The following is a 14,862-nucleotide window of genomic DNA, read 5'->3' on the forward strand; positions in this document are numbered from 1 at the left end:
CATCGAGGTGTGTCCCTTCGGAACGGGCCCCATTTTCCCCTTGCTTCGCATTCAATTTTCATTCAGATTTAGTGATTGAGCTCTCACTGTGTGCAGAGCGCTGTACTGAGCGCTTGGGAAAAGGCAATCTAGCAACAAACGGACCCATTCCCTGCCCACAACGAGCTTACAGTCCAGAGGGGGAGACAGACATTAATAAAAATAAATAAATCCAGAAAGGTACCAGTCTAAAGGAATGGGACGGATGGAAATCAAACTCCCCAGGGCTTCGCTTCTGAAGCTTCAATAATGAAGGTATGTGTCAAGCACTTACTATGTGCCAAGCACTGTTCTAAGCGCTGCGGTAGATAGGTGGTCATCAGGTTGTCCCCCGTGGGGCTCACAGGCTTCATCCCCCTTTTACAGATGAGGGAACTGAGGCACAGAGAAGTCTCAAGGGGCAGAGCCGGGATTAGAAGCCACGACCTCTGACTCCCAAGCCCGGACTCTTCCCACTAAACCACGCTGCAATCAACCGCCTTTCTGGGTGCAGAGCACTGTTCTAAGCGCTCGGGAGCGTACCGCAGAATTAGCAGGAATCATCCCGACCCTCGAGGAATTTACAGTGTAGCGTGGGAGACGGTGGTTAAAAATCAATTATAGGGAAGTCTAAAACGAAAATGAGGTCTGCCAAAAGTATCTCAGGCCCTGGAGAGATTCGAACTCACGACCCCTGGTTTACAAGACCAGTGCTCTAACCCCTGAGCTACAGAGCCTTACTTATTCGGCTCTCTATCGTGTCCCTTAATATGTATAAAGTCCTGGGTCACCTATGCACCTCCCTCTCCCCCTTCCCCCCAGCACAGTGCTCATTTGTCTATATTTTTATTACCCTTTTTATTTTGTTAATGAGGTGTCCATCCCCATGATTCTATTTATTGCGATGAAGTTGTCTTTTGTCCATCTGTCTCCCCCGATTAGACTGTAAGCCCACTGATGGGCGGGGATTGCCTCTATCCTTCGCCGAATTGTCCGTTCCAAGTGCTTAGTACAGTGCTCTGCACGTAGTAAGCGCTCAATAAATACTATTGAATGAATGAATTGAATGAATTTGGCTGGGAGATGATTAGGGCAGAAGAGGGAATGGGAGGGAAGAAAAAAAGAAAGAATTGCTAGAAGTGGCAGGAAGGAAAGAAGCCCGAATTCTTTCCCCAGCCTCTGAAAGTCAGAGACGGCAGCATCCATAAAGCGGGACAATCTGCTGCCGAGGCGAACCAATTAATCGGTAAATCAATAATATTTAAATTATTGATTTATATTCACGTTCATCCCCCCCTTTAGACCGTAAGCTCGTTGCGGGCAGGGAACAGACCTGCCGACTCTTTTGTATCACACTCTCTCAAGCGCTCGGGACAGTGACCCACATGCGGTAAGCTCTCAAGAGAAAACACTGATTGATTGATAGCATTGATTGAAAGCTGTGTGCGCCGCGGTCACACAGCTGACAAGTGGCAGAGCCGGGATTTGAACCCATGCCAGACTGTGAGCGGGACAACCTGATTAGCTTGTGTCTACCCCAGCGCTTAGAACAGTGCCCTTTTAACAAATACCATAATTATTATTTTTGCCAGACTAAGCCCCGCTTTTCCTCTGCTCCCCCTTCCCTCCCCATCGCTCTACCCCTCCCCGCCCCACAGCACTTGTGTATCTATGTCTATATTTATAATTCTATTTATTTTTCTTCATGATGTCTATATATAATTCTGTTTCTGATGATGCTAGTGATGCCTGTTTACTTATTTGGCCGTCTGTCTCCCCCCTCTTCTAGACTGTGAGCCCGTTGTGGGCAGGGATTGTATCTCTTGGCCGCCGAATTGTACTTCCCAAGCGCTTAGTACAGTCTCTGCCCACAGTAAGCGCTCAATAAATACGACTGAGTGAATGAATGCAGTCGGTAGTTGGGTCCGTTCCCTTAAAGCTCTTTACAGACTGTGTGACCTCGGGCGAGTCACTTTAGTTCTCTGTGCTTCGGCTTCCTCAGCTGTAAAATGCGGGTGGAGACTGTGATTCCCCAAGTGGGACGTGGACCGTGTCCAACCCGATCTGCTTATATCCACCCCAGCGCATAGTACAGTGCCTGGCACTTAGTAAGCGCTTAACAGATACCACAGTTATTAGTAGGAGTATTTGAGCCCCTTATGGGACTTAATTATCTTGCACTTAGTACGGTGGAGGGCACAAAGTGACTGCGTAATGAACTCCACCATCGTTCTTTCCCACCCCTTCACCCACCAGGCCGATTTGAAGCATAGGAACTGTAGATCTCACCTTAAAAACCGTAAATCGGGAGAGAGCAAGAACTCGAGTCACCCACTACCGTAAATCACGCATTTGGGAAGACGTCCAACATCAGCACATCCCTGGTGCAACGGATGAGCCTCTCCCTGAAAAAAACACCTTTGTGACCGCGGGAATGCCCCCGCCAAATCGGTAAAAATCGTCAACCCGCCGGATCTGACACGTCTGCCCGTTGTCAATTCACCGGGCCTCCTCAGGGACCCCGCTTAAACCCACAAACCTGGGCCGGAGGATGAGCCTCATTCCAAACTCTGCCATCGTGGCTTCGATCTTTGAATTTTTATTCTTGAAGAGCGTTTCCGAAGCACTTCACTCCAAGCGCCTAGTACAGTGCTCTGCACACAATAAGCGCTCAGTAAATAATGATCGAACGAATGAAATTCAGAGTCCGACCCCGCAGCTTCGCTGACAGAGAGGCAGATTTATCCTACCCACCCTTCTCCATCGCTGGTGCTGGCTGGGGGGGCAGCTCGTGGGCAGTCAGTCTCGAGCAGAACAAGACCGAGGCGACATTTATCAGCCGCTCTCCTTGCCTCTCCCTCCCTCAGGGAATGATTAGTGTGTGTCCGTGAGGGAGAGAATGAGTGATGTGCTGAGCACCGATCCACTCTGACAGTCAGATTGGGATTTCTCTGGAAATGCTCAGACTCCCCTCCCTGCGGCCCGCCAGTCCGGGACCGGGCGGCCCCAGGGCTTTTCCTTCCGACGTGATCAACCTGTCAGAGTTCACCTTTTAGAGAAGGGCTTCGTCAATGCTTCGTGGAGAAGCAGCATGGCCTAGTGGATAGAGCATGGGCCCCCGGGTCAGAAGGAGTTGGGTTCCACCACTTGTCTACTGCGTGACCTTGGGCAAGTCACTCAACTACTCAGGGCCTCAGTTCCCTCATCTGTAAAATGGGGATTAAGGCAGTGAGTCCTACATGGGGCAGGATTATGTCCAATCCGATTACCTTGCCACCTCCCCGGCACTTAGTACAGTGCCTGACACATAGTAAGCGCTTATTATCATTGTTGTTGTTATTTGGGAAAAGCTTTAGGTCGGTGAACCGAAATGTCTTTCTGTCCCGTTACCTTTCACGTGCTACGCAAACGTGATAACCACTATACTATGGAAACTCTGTGATAACAGGGCTTGGCTTCAGAGGAGAGGTCCGGGGATACAGGACTCTGCTGTTTGCTCTTCGATTTTTATCGATTGCGGAACCAGCTGAGGAAAAAAAGATCCCAAATTGGGAGCACTGGGTGAAATAAGGGAGAGCAAGGCAGCTGAGCTAGGGAGGAGTGGACAAAAGAGCAGACTAGATCACAGAAGGAACCATGAAGCATGATGTGGGCAGGGAGGGTGTCCGTTTATTGTTCTATTGCACTCTCCCAAGCACTTACCACAGTGCCCCGCGCACAGTAAGCGCTGAATAAATACAACTGATTGACTGACTGACTGAATCAAACCTGGATCCGTTGTCCCCATCGTCTATGTCATTGTCTTGACTAGCCAATGGCTTCCTGATGGTCTTTGGGCAAACTCTTACCATTTCCCCCACCATCAGCTGCAGGTCATTTTCTGCCTCCAGCAGATGGGAAAGAAGCTGAACCCCCCACCCTCCTTCCCTCTCCTCTTCTCCCACTCCCTTCTGCGTCACCCTCGCTTCCTCCCTTTGTTCTGCCCCTTTCCCTGCCCCACACCCCCTTTGAACATATCTGTCATTTATTAGTCGATTAATATCTGTCTTCACTGCTCTAAACAGTAAGCTCACTTTATACAGCGAATGTGTCTGCTAATTGTTATTTTGTACCCTCCCAATCGCTGGCCACACTGAGACTTTTTTTAATTGGCATCTGTTAAGCACTTACTATGTGCCGGGCACTGTAGTAAGTGCTAGAGTAGATCGAAGATAATCAGGTTGGACAAAGTCCGTATCGTCCATGGAGTTCAGAGTCTTAATCCCTGTTTTGCAGATGAGATAACTGAGAAACAGAGAAGCTAAATGCCTTTTCAAGGTCACACAGCAGGTAAGTGGCAGAGGCAGGATTAGAATCCAGGTCCTCTGACTCCCAAGCCTGTGTTCTTTCCATGAGGCCATGTTACTCCTCAAGAATTGCATCATTTACAAAAATCATGGTAGTATTTAGAGTCATCTTTAGTCCAAATGACCTTCACCCTTCAACTATTTTTTTCCTTCACAATTCCATTTATCTTTTCTCTTCTCCTGAAGGTTGTGTAGGCACTCCAGGTGATAGGGAGCAGTGATGTTTCAAAAGGAAACATTTGGGAAAAAGAGTTCAATTGAGCTTCATTCTCTGCTCTTTCTATTTGCCTCTGTCTTTGTCTCTCTGCCTTCTTTTCAGTCCCTTTTCCTCACCCTAGCTCTCCCTCTGGCCTCCCCTTCTCATTCACTGGCTGTTCTGGTAGAACATTTCTACCAATTATTCAATTCGAACCTCCAGTCCGCCTCATAGCATAAAACATCTTTTGCCCGAAAAACATCGTTAATTCTCAGAAGTGGAACCGGCCTTAGAATTAAGGGTCAAAAGCCCAGAGGCCTACGGGAGATCTATGGGCGTCCCGTGCGCTGCCATGGTCCGGTGCTTACCCGGAGGGGAGAGCTGGGCTCTGCTGAGAAACACCTACATCAGCCCTTAGTTCATTCATTCAGTAGTATTTATTGAGCTCTTACTATGTGCAGAGCACTGTACTAAGCGCTTGGAATGGACAGATCGGTTACAGAGACAGTCCCTGCCCTTCGACGGGCTCACGGTCTAATCGGGGGAGACGGTAGTGTCAGGGAGGACTCGGGACTGGAGGTAGTGAGTCTCTCGAGACAGCGGGCACCTCTGTAATATCTTTCGGGCCTACGGGTCGCTCTCGCTCTGGGCTTCAAGGGGAAGAGCGGCTGACTTTCCTGGGATCCTAGGAGGGATCCAGGTTGGAAATAATTGATTCCCTTTTCCAGAATGATCTCACTCTCTGGTCACTGCAAATCATCAGGAACGGACTGAAAACCGAGAAGGCGAACGACAAAATCAGGTGACTTTTTAACAGACTAACTGAGTATCCTTTCACGTTCAGCAAAATGCTCAACATAACTGACTGTCGCCCATAGAGGAGGACAAAGAGGGTGGCCAGCGCGACGACTCTCTTGGCCGCTCGGACCTCGGGCATCGCCCCGGGGGAGCGGTCGGGTCCGTGGAGGTGCCGGACCCGCCGGTGGTGCCTGTGCAGGACAAGCACCATGTAACCGCTGGCCAAGCTCATGAGCCCGACCAAGGACAGATCCGAGGCAGAGTACAGAATGGTATTCACCAACATGAATGCTGTACTGACAGGAGCCAACGTACAATACTTAAGATCATAAGTGGAATGAAAAGTGGTATTTGCGGGGCCTGTTGTGCACATAGGTGTACCACCATTTATCAGTAGATTGAGGACCCAGGAGAAGATAGAGGCAGGGAGGAAGCACCTCGGCAATTTGGCTTTGTACCGGGCCCACCGGGCAGTGCTGGGGCTGATGGTGATGGCCTGAAAGACACTCAGGAGGCAGACGGTGCAGATGGCAAGGCCCCGGGCCACTCGATAGAGATACATGGTTAGTTTGCATAGAACGTCGTCCAGGAAAATTCTCAACTCCCAGAATGACAGGGTGTCTGGGACGGCCCCCGTGAGGAGGATGATGATGTTGGCCAAGGGCAGTTGGGCTTGGATCAGGTCAGAGGAGCTGAGCCTGTGGCTGGTGGAGAATACGCGGGCATAAAACAGGAGGAGGAAGGCATTCACGGAAAGCCCGGTGCCGGTCTGTAACAGCATCACAATCCCAAAGGAGAGCCGAGCGTCGCCCATCGATGGGAATTCTCAGCGTGAGTTAAGCGAGGCGTCTACGGAGCGACCCGCATGGAGGAACTGAGAGGAGGAGGGATTGTCAGAGAGTGAGATAGAGATAGACGGACAGAAAGAGAGAGAGGAGACTTCATTAAAATATGATATGTATTAGGATGTTACATATATTAAATACAAGGTTGTTTTATATAGGTATTGCCGATAGATATACACAGTTGGATATTATATATTATATTATATATCTGACACTTGGAAATTTGACTCCGGGTTATATTAATTCACATCAAAAGTCCACACAGTCTGTCTGACCTGTAATGGTCCTCACACGAGCACTGTTGGTTTATCCCAGATTTGGAAGGAAGGGCTGGAAAACCTTGCCCTCCTAACCTTCACCATCAAGCCACATGTGCTAAAAGTCCCTCACCAGAGTGTTATCCTCTACTCCGACTTGTCCTTCAGCTCTCTCCTTCAATCTTACTGTCAAATTTGGCTGGTTATTCCTACGCGACTCTCAGATGAACTCCTTCCTCTCTGCCCTAACCATTATCAAAATGAACCATCTCTGGTCTCGTCGTGGCTACTCGATTGTATCGGACTCCTCATCGGTCTTCTAGACTCCAGCTTCTTCCCTTGCCTGGTCCGTGCTACGTGCCGCTGCCTCCGGGAGGATGATATCGTCATTAAGGCAAATCTCCTCTCCTCTTGACTCTACTATCCTGTTGGGCAGGGAACATGTCTACCTACTCTGTTGTAGTTTGCTCTCCCAGGCGCTTAGTACAGTGCTCGGCCCACGGGAACACTAGATGATGCCGCTTCTCTGTTTTTTTTACTGAGCATTCACTGTGTGCAGAGCCCGGTACTAAAGTGCTTGAGAGAGTACAATATAACAGACCCACTCCCTGCCCACAATAATAATAATAATGATGATGGTATTTATTAAGCGCTTACTATGTGCCAAGTACCGTTCTAAGACCTGGGTTAGTTACCAGGTTATCCCACATGGGACTCACGGCCTTAGTCCCCATTTTACAGATGAGGTAACTGAGGCATCGAGACGTTGAGTGACTTGCCCAAAGTCACACAGCTGACAAGTGGCAGATCTGGGATTAGAACCCACGACCTCCGATTCCCAAGCCCGGGATCTTTCCAGGAAGCCACGCTGCTTCCCGATGAGATTAGGGTATAGAGGGTCAGGCCAAGATTGGGTGGGTGTAGTGGCGGGGATGAAATCTGGCCACTCCAATGCATGTTTGCCTATTTAATGCTCCGAAGTTTTACATCTTTCATAGGTCCCATTGTAGGCCACTCATTCCGGTGTCTTTATTCGTCCTTCCTGCCTCTTTGATTGTGAGAGCCCGTAACTGATTTCTTCATTTTGGGCTCCTCTTGTGCCCAGTGCCCAGTGTCCGGGGCGCCGTGAAAGTTTAATAAATATCCTAATCCATCATCAATAGTCATGACGATAGTTGTGGTGTTGGTTAAGCACTTGCTAATCGCCGAGCACTGGACTCAGCCCTGGGGTAGAACAGATTTGTCAGGCTAGACGCGATACCCCTGTCCTGTATGGGGCCCAGATTCTTCATCCCCGTTTTACAGATGAGGTAACTGAGACCCAGAGAAGCTTTGTGCCGAGTTCACACGGCCGACAAATGGCAGAGCTGGGATTAGAACCCAGGTTCTTCTGACTACCAGGCCCGTGCTCTGTCCACTGTATCACGCTGCTTCTCCTGATCCCGAGGTCAACGAACCCCCAGTAACACACGGACCCTAAGAACGAGTCCTTCCCAATTCACCCGTTGTTGGGTAGGGATTGTCTCTATCTGTGGCCGAATTGTACACTCCAAGCGCTTAGTACAGTGCTCTGCACACAATAAGCTCTCAAATTATGATTGAACGAATGAAATTCAGAGTCGGTCCCTGAGGTTTCACTGACAGAGAGGCAGATTTATCCTACTCACCCTTCTCCATCGCTGGTGCTGGCTGGGAGGGCAGCTCGTGGGCAGTCAGACTCGGGCAGAACAAGAGCGAGGCGGCATTTATCAGCCGCTTTCTTTGCCTCTCCCTCCCTCAGGGAATGATTAGTGTGTGTCCACGAGGGAGAGGATGAGTGATGTGCTGAGCACGGATCCACTCTGACAGTCAGATAGGGATTTCTCTGGAAATGCCCAGACTCCCCTCCCTGCGGCCCACCAATCCGGGACCGGGCGGCCCCAGGGCTTTTCCTTCCGACGTGTTCGACCTGTCAGAGTTCACCTTCTAGAGAAGGGTTTCGTCAATGCTTCGTGGAGAAGCAGCATGGCCTAGTGGATAGAGCGTGGGCCTGGGGGTCAGAAGGACCTGGGTTCCACCTCTTGTCTACTGCGTGACCTTGGGCAAGTCACTCGACTACTCAAGGCCTCAGTTCCCTCATCTGTAAAATGGGGATTGAGGCTGTGAGTCCTACATGGGGCAGGATTATGTCCAATCTGATTACTTTGTCACACCCCCGGCACTTAGTACAGTGCCCGGCACATAGTAAGCGCTTTTTATCATAGTTGTTGTTATTTGGGAAAAGCTTTAGGTCGGTGAACCGAAATGTCTTTCTGCCCCGTTACCTTTCGTGTGCTAGGCAAACGTGATAACCACTATACTGTGGAAACTCAGTGATAACGGGGCTTGGCTTCAGAGGAGAGGTCAGGGGATACAGGACTCTGCTGTTTGCCCTTCGATTTTTATCGATTGCGGAACCAGCTGAGGTACAAAAGATCCCAAATTGGGAGCACTGGGTGAAATGAGGCAGAGCAAGGCAGCTGAGCTAGGGAGGAGAGGACAAAAGAGCAGACTAGATTACAGAAGGACCATGAAGCATGATGTGGGCAGGGAGGGTGTCCGTTTATTGTTCCATTGTACTCTCCTGAGCACTTACCACAGTGCCCCGCGCATAGTAAGCGCTTAATAAATACAACCGATTGACTGGCTGACTGACTGAATCAAGCCTGGATCCGTTGTCCCCATCGTCTCTGTCATTTTCTTGACTAGCCAGTGGGTTCCCGATGGTCTCTGGGCAAACGCTTACCATTTCCCCCGCCGTCAACTGCAGGTCATTTTCTGCCTCCAGCAGATGGGAAAGAAGCTGAACCCCCCACCCTCCTTCCCTCTCCTCTTCTCCCACTCCCTTCTGCGTCACCCTCGCTTCCTCCCTTTGTTCTGCCCCTTTCCCTGCCCCACACCCCCTTTGAACATATCTGTCATTTATTAGTCGATTAATATCTGTCTTCACTGCTCTAAAAAGTAAGCTCACTTTATACAGGGAATGTGTCTGCTTATTGTTATTTTGTACCCTCCCAATCGCTGGCCACACTGATACTTTTTTTAATTGGCATCTGTTAAGCACTTACTATGTGCCGGGCACTGTAGTAAGTGCTAGAGCAGATCGAAGACAATCGGGTTGGACACAGTCCGTATCGTCCACGGAGTTCACAGTCTCAATCCCTATTTTGCAGATGAGATGACTGAGGAACAGAGAAGCTAAATACCTTTTCAAGGTCACACAGCAGGTAAGTGGCAGAGGCAGGATTAGAACCCAGGTCCTGTGACTCCCAGTCCTGTGCTCTTTCCATGAGGCCGTGTTACTCCTCAAAAATTGCATCATTTACAAGAATCATGGTAGTATTTAGAGTCATCTTTAGTCCAAATGACCTTCACCCTTCAACTATTTTTTTCCTTCACAATTCCATTTATCTTTTCTCTTCTGAAGGTTGTGTAGGCACTCCAGGTGATAGGGAGCAGTGATGATTCAAAAGGAAACGTTTGGGAAAAAGAGTTCAATTGAGCTTCATTCTCTGCTTTTTCTATTTGCCTCTGTCTTTGTCTCTCTGCCTTCTTTTCAGTCCCTTTTCCTCACCCTAGCTCTCCCTCTGGCCTCCCCTTCTCATTCACTGGCTGTTCTGGTAGAACATTTCTACCAATTATTCAATTCGAACCTCCAGTCCGCCTCATAGCATAAAACATCTTTTGCCCGAAAAACATCGTTAATTCTCAGAAGTGGAACCGGCCTTAGAATTAAGGGTCAAAAGCCCAGAGGCCTACGGGAGATCTATGGGCGTCCCGTGCGCTGCCATGGTCCGGTGCTTACCCGGAGGGGAGAGCTGGGCTCTGCTGAGAAACACCTACATCAGCCCTTAGTTCATTCATTCAGTAGTATTTATTGAGCTCTTACTATGTGCAGAGCACTGTACTAAGCGCTTGGAATGGACAGATCGGTTACAGAGACAGTCCCTGCCCTTCGACGGGCTCACGGTCTAATCGGGGGAGACGGAAGTGTCAGGGAGGACTCGGGACTGGAGTGTAGTGAGTCTCTCGAGACAACGGGCGCCTCTGTAATATCTTTCGGGCCTACGGGTCGCTCTCGCTCTGGGCTTCAAGGGGAAGAGCGGCTGACTTTCCTGGGATCCTAGGAGGGATCCAGGTTGGAAATAATTGATTCCCTTTTCCAGAATGATCTCACTCTCTGGTCACTGCAAATCATCAGGAACGGACTGAAAACCGAGAAGGCGAACGACAAAATCAGGTGACTTTTTAACAGACTAACTGAGTATCCTTTCACGTTCAGCAAAATGCTCAACATAACTGACTGTCGCCCATAGAGGAGGACAAAGAGGGTGGCCAGCGCGACGACTCTCTTGGCCGCTCGGACCTCGGGCATCGCCCCGGGGGAGCGGTCGGGTCCGTGGAGGTGCCGGACCCGCCGGTGGTGCCTGTGCAGGACAAGCACCATGTAACCGCTGGCCAAGCTCATGAGCCCGACCAAGGACAGATCCGAGGCAGAGTACAGAATGGTATTCACCAGCATGAATGCTGTACTGACAGGAGCCAACGTACAGTACTTAAGATCATAGGTGGAATGAAAAGTGGTATTTGCGGGGCCTCTTATGTACATAGGTGTACCACCATTTATCAGTAGATTGAGGACCCAGGAGAAGATAGAGGCAGGGAGGAAGCACCTCGGCAATTTGGCTTTGTACCGGGCCCACCGGGAAGTGCTGGGGCTGATGGTGATGGCCTGAAAGACACTCAGGAGGCAGACGGTGCAGATGGCAAGGCCTCGGGCCACTCGATAAAGATAAATGTTTAGTTTGCATAGAATATCGTCCAGGAAAATTCTCAACTCCCAGAATGACAGAGTGTCTGGGACGGCCCCCGTGAGGAGGATGATGATGTTGGCCAAGGGCAGTTGGGCTTGGATCAGGTCAGAGGAGCTGAGCTTGTCGCTGGTGGAGATTATACAGGCATAAAACAGGAGGAGGAAGGCATTCACGGAAAGCCCAGTGCCGGTCTGTAACAGCATCACAATCCCAAAGGAGAGCTGAGTGTCGTCCATTGATAGGAATTCTCAGCGTGAGTTAAGCGAGGCGTCTACAGAGCGACCTGCAGGGAAGAACTAAGAGGAGGAGGGAGGGTTGGAAAGTGAGAGAGAGACAGACAGAAAGAAAGACATAGAGAAAGTGAGGAGACTTCATTAAAATATATGTATTAGGACCTTACCTATATTAAATAGAAGGTTGTTTTATATATACATATATATTTTTGATGGGTATAGATAGTTGGATATTATATACTATATATCTGACCCTCAGAAATTTGATCCGGATTAAATTCATTCACATCAAAAGTCCACATAGTTTGTCTTGCAATGGACCTCACACAAGCACGGTTAGTTTATCCTAGTTTTGGAAGGAAGGGCTGCAAAACTTTGCCCTCCTGACTGTCACCACCATCCTACATATGCTAAAAGTCCCTCTCGAGAGTCTTATCCTCTACTCCAACTTATCCTTCAGGTCTCTCATTCAATCTTACTGCTAAATTGGGCTGGTTATTCTTATGCAACCCTCAGATAAACTCCTTCCTCTCTGCCCTAACCATTACCAAATGAACCATCTCTGGTCATATCACGGCTAGTCTATTATATTGGCCTCCTCACTGCTCTTTTATTGTCCAGCTTCTTCCCCTCCTCAGTCCATGCTACATGCTGCTGCCTCCGGGAAGGTGCTACTGTCATTAAGACAAATCTCCACTCCTCTAGACTACACTATCCTTATGGGCAGGGAACGTGTCTACCGACTCGGTCATAGTTCACTCTCCAGAACGCTTAATACAGTGATTGGGAGAAATGCCATTTAATAAATAAATGGTATTACCAAGCATAAATACCTTTGATTGATTAATCCACATAAACCTTCAGTGGCTTTGCAATCTCCTCCAGATAGAGCAGAAACGCATTATCATTTCTCATTGGCTTCATGGCTTTCTCCCACCTTTCTCTACCTCGCCTACTCCTTTGCTTCACTTGCAACTCTCCAACCTATTATCTTTGTTCCTCCCAAGCTCAGCTTCTTCCTTTACCTCTCTTTTGACTCTCCCACCTATGACCTCCTCCTCACTCTGTCCCTCTTTCTTCGGAATCCCTTCTCCTTCTATTCATCCTGACCACAGTTCTCCCCACCTTCAAAGCCTTCCTAAAATCCCCCCTCCTCCAAGCAGCCGGAATCATGGTATTTGTCGATCACCTATTGTTGATCACCTATTGAGAGCAGTATTAACTGCTTGGGAGAAACAGCAGAAGCACAAGATATATTCCTTCTGCATCACCTTGGCGCTTGGATTTACACCCTTTATTCCCCCCTCCCTCTGCACCAAAGCACTTAACATACGTACCTGTAATTTATTTATTTATGATAATGTCTGCCTCCCTCTAGACTTATATAAGCTCACGGTGGTCAGGGAACGTGTCTACCAACTCTGTGTTGTACTCTCCAAGCGCTTAGTACAGTGTTCTGCTCACAGTAAGTGCTCAATAAATACGATTGATCGATTAATTCCCAACACCTCAATTGGCGTAACCACAGAGGATCTTTAACTCTTCTGTGGTTTCACCCATGCTCAGCATCAAAAAATATATGTGTATTTCAATCATTTAATTATGACCCGATTGTGCTACTGTTTAGAATTGCTAATGCTCCTGTTCCCACTCTTTGTAAGCAGTCTAGTTCTATCAGCCTTTCCCCCCTATTCGACGGTAAAAGACAACATATAGAGCCTTATGTGACCCCCGTGCAAAGAAACTCTCCCAACACATCTCAGGTACCCCCTCCCTCCCCACCCGTCCAAGCTGGCCATCCCTTATAAAAGTCACTGGATGCCCTGTACATTCTCCCCATGCCTGACTTTCACCATGATTCATTCATTCACTCAATAGTATTTATTGAGCGCTTACTGCGTGCAGAGCACTGTACTAAGCGCTTGGAACGTACAAATCGGCAACAGATCGAGACAGTCCCTGCCCTCTGACGGGCTTACGGTCAAATCGGGGGAGACGGACAGACAAGAACAATGGCAATAAATAGAGTCAAGGGGAAGAACAACTCATTAAAACAATAGCAAATAAATAGAATCAGGGTGATGTACATCTCATTCAATAATCATGATGATAATAACTGTGGGATTTGCTAAGTATTTACGAACTGCCAGGCACTCTACTCAGCGCTGGGGGTAGATACCAATTTTTCAGGTTGGACACAATTCCTGTCCTACATGGGGCTCCCAGTTTTAATCCTCATTGTACAGATGAGGTAAGTGAGGCCGGAGAAGTTAAGTGACTTTGCCCAAATTCACACAGCAGACAAGTGTGAAGGGCTGGGATCAGAACCCAAGTCCTTCTGTCTACCAGGCCCCGTGCTCTATCCACGAAACCTCACCGCTCCTCATGACCCCAAGGTCAACGAATCCCCAGTTACAGAGTCCGACCCTGCGAATCCACTGGCAGAGAAGCGGTTTGATTCATTCAGCAGTATTTATTGAGCGCTTACTATGTGCAGAACACCGTACCAAGCGCTTAGAATGGACGATCGGGCAACAGATAGAGACAATCCCTGCCCAATAACGGGTTTATCCCACTCACCGGTCTCCATCACTGGTGCTGGCTGGGAGGGTAGCTTGCGGGCAGTCAGAATCTGGCAGGACAAGAGCGAGGCGGCATTTATGGGCCGCCTTCTTCATCTCTCCCCTCCCTCAGGGAATGATGTGTGTGTGTCTGTGTGTAAGAAAAGGAGAGAACAGGTGACTTGCTGAGCCCTAATCCACTTTGACAGTCAGATTGGGATTCCTCTGGGAATACCCTGACTCCCCTCCCTGCAGCCCACCAATCCGGGACTAAGCGGCCCCAGAGCTTGTCATTCCGATGTGTTCCACCTGTCAGAGTTCACCTTTTAGAGATAGGGCTTCATTCATTCAATCCATCGCCTTTATTTAGCGCTTACGTCGCGCAGAGCACTGTACTAAGCGCTCGGAGAGTACGATTCGGCAACAAATAGAGACAATCGCCGCCCATCAATGCTTCATGGAGAAGCAGCATGGCCTAGTGGATAGACCATGGGCCTGGGGTCAGAAGGACCTGCGTTCTAATCCTGGTTCCACCGCTTTTCTACTGTGAGACCTTGGGCAAGTCACTCAACTACTCTGGGCCTCAGTTCCCTCATCTGTAAAATGGGGATGAAGACTGTGAGCCCCATGCGGGGCAACCTGATTATCTTGTAATCTACTGTGAGACCTTGGTCAAGTCACTCAACTACTTTGGGCCTCAGTTCCCTCATCTGTAAAATGGGGATGAAGACTGTGAGCCCCACGTGGAATAACCTGATTATCTTGTACCCAACCCA

At 49.0% G+C, this 14,862-nt stretch overlaps 2 protein-coding genes, 1 non-coding gene and 1 pseudogene across 3 annotated transcripts; all 4 read right to left on the minus strand.

Moving 5' to 3' along the window:
* Window positions 1-682: 682 nt before the first annotated feature.
* On the minus strand, window positions 683-755 carry TRNAT-UGU. Its single transcript has one exon. It is a non-coding gene; the product is annotated as a tRNA-Thr (tRNA).
* A 1,570-nt stretch (window positions 756-2,325) lies between these two features.
* Window positions 2,326-2,473, minus strand: LOC114807751 (annotated as a pseudogene).
* A 2,772-nt stretch (window positions 2,474-5,245) lies between these two features.
* On the minus strand, window positions 5,246-6,172 carry LOC114807585 (olfactory receptor class A-like protein 1). Its single transcript, XM_029053732.1, has one exon. The coding sequence runs from the start codon at window positions 6,170-6,172 to the stop codon at window positions 5,246-5,248; it is 927 nt and encodes a 308-aa protein (XP_028909565.1).
* A 4,429-nt stretch (window positions 6,173-10,601) lies between these two features.
* ORNANAV1R3004 (vomeronasal 1 receptor ornAnaV1R3004) lies at window positions 10,602-11,528 on the minus strand. The gene has a single exon (NM_001253396.2). It carries the CDS (start codon window positions 11,526-11,528, stop codon window positions 10,602-10,604), a length of 927 nt encoding a protein of 308 aa, NP_001240325.2.
* Window positions 11,529-14,862: the final 3,334 nt, after the last annotated feature.

Source organism: Ornithorhynchus anatinus, chromosome X3 (genome assembly GCF_004115215.2).
Source record: "Ornithorhynchus anatinus isolate Pmale09 chromosome X3, mOrnAna1.pri.v4, whole genome shotgun sequence".
NCBI classification, from domain to species: domain Eukaryota; kingdom Metazoa; phylum Chordata; class Mammalia; order Monotremata; family Ornithorhynchidae; genus Ornithorhynchus; species Ornithorhynchus anatinus.

Excerpts from the sequence above, each read along its gene's own strand:
- LOC114807585 (XM_029053732.1), bottom strand. The coding sequence starts at position 6,172 with ATGGGCGACGCTCGGCTCTCCTTTGGGATTGTGATGCTGTTACAGACC.
- ORNANAV1R3004 (NM_001253396.2), bottom strand. The coding sequence starts at position 11,528 with ATGGACGACACTCAGCTCTCCTTTGGGATTGTGATGCTGTTACAGACC.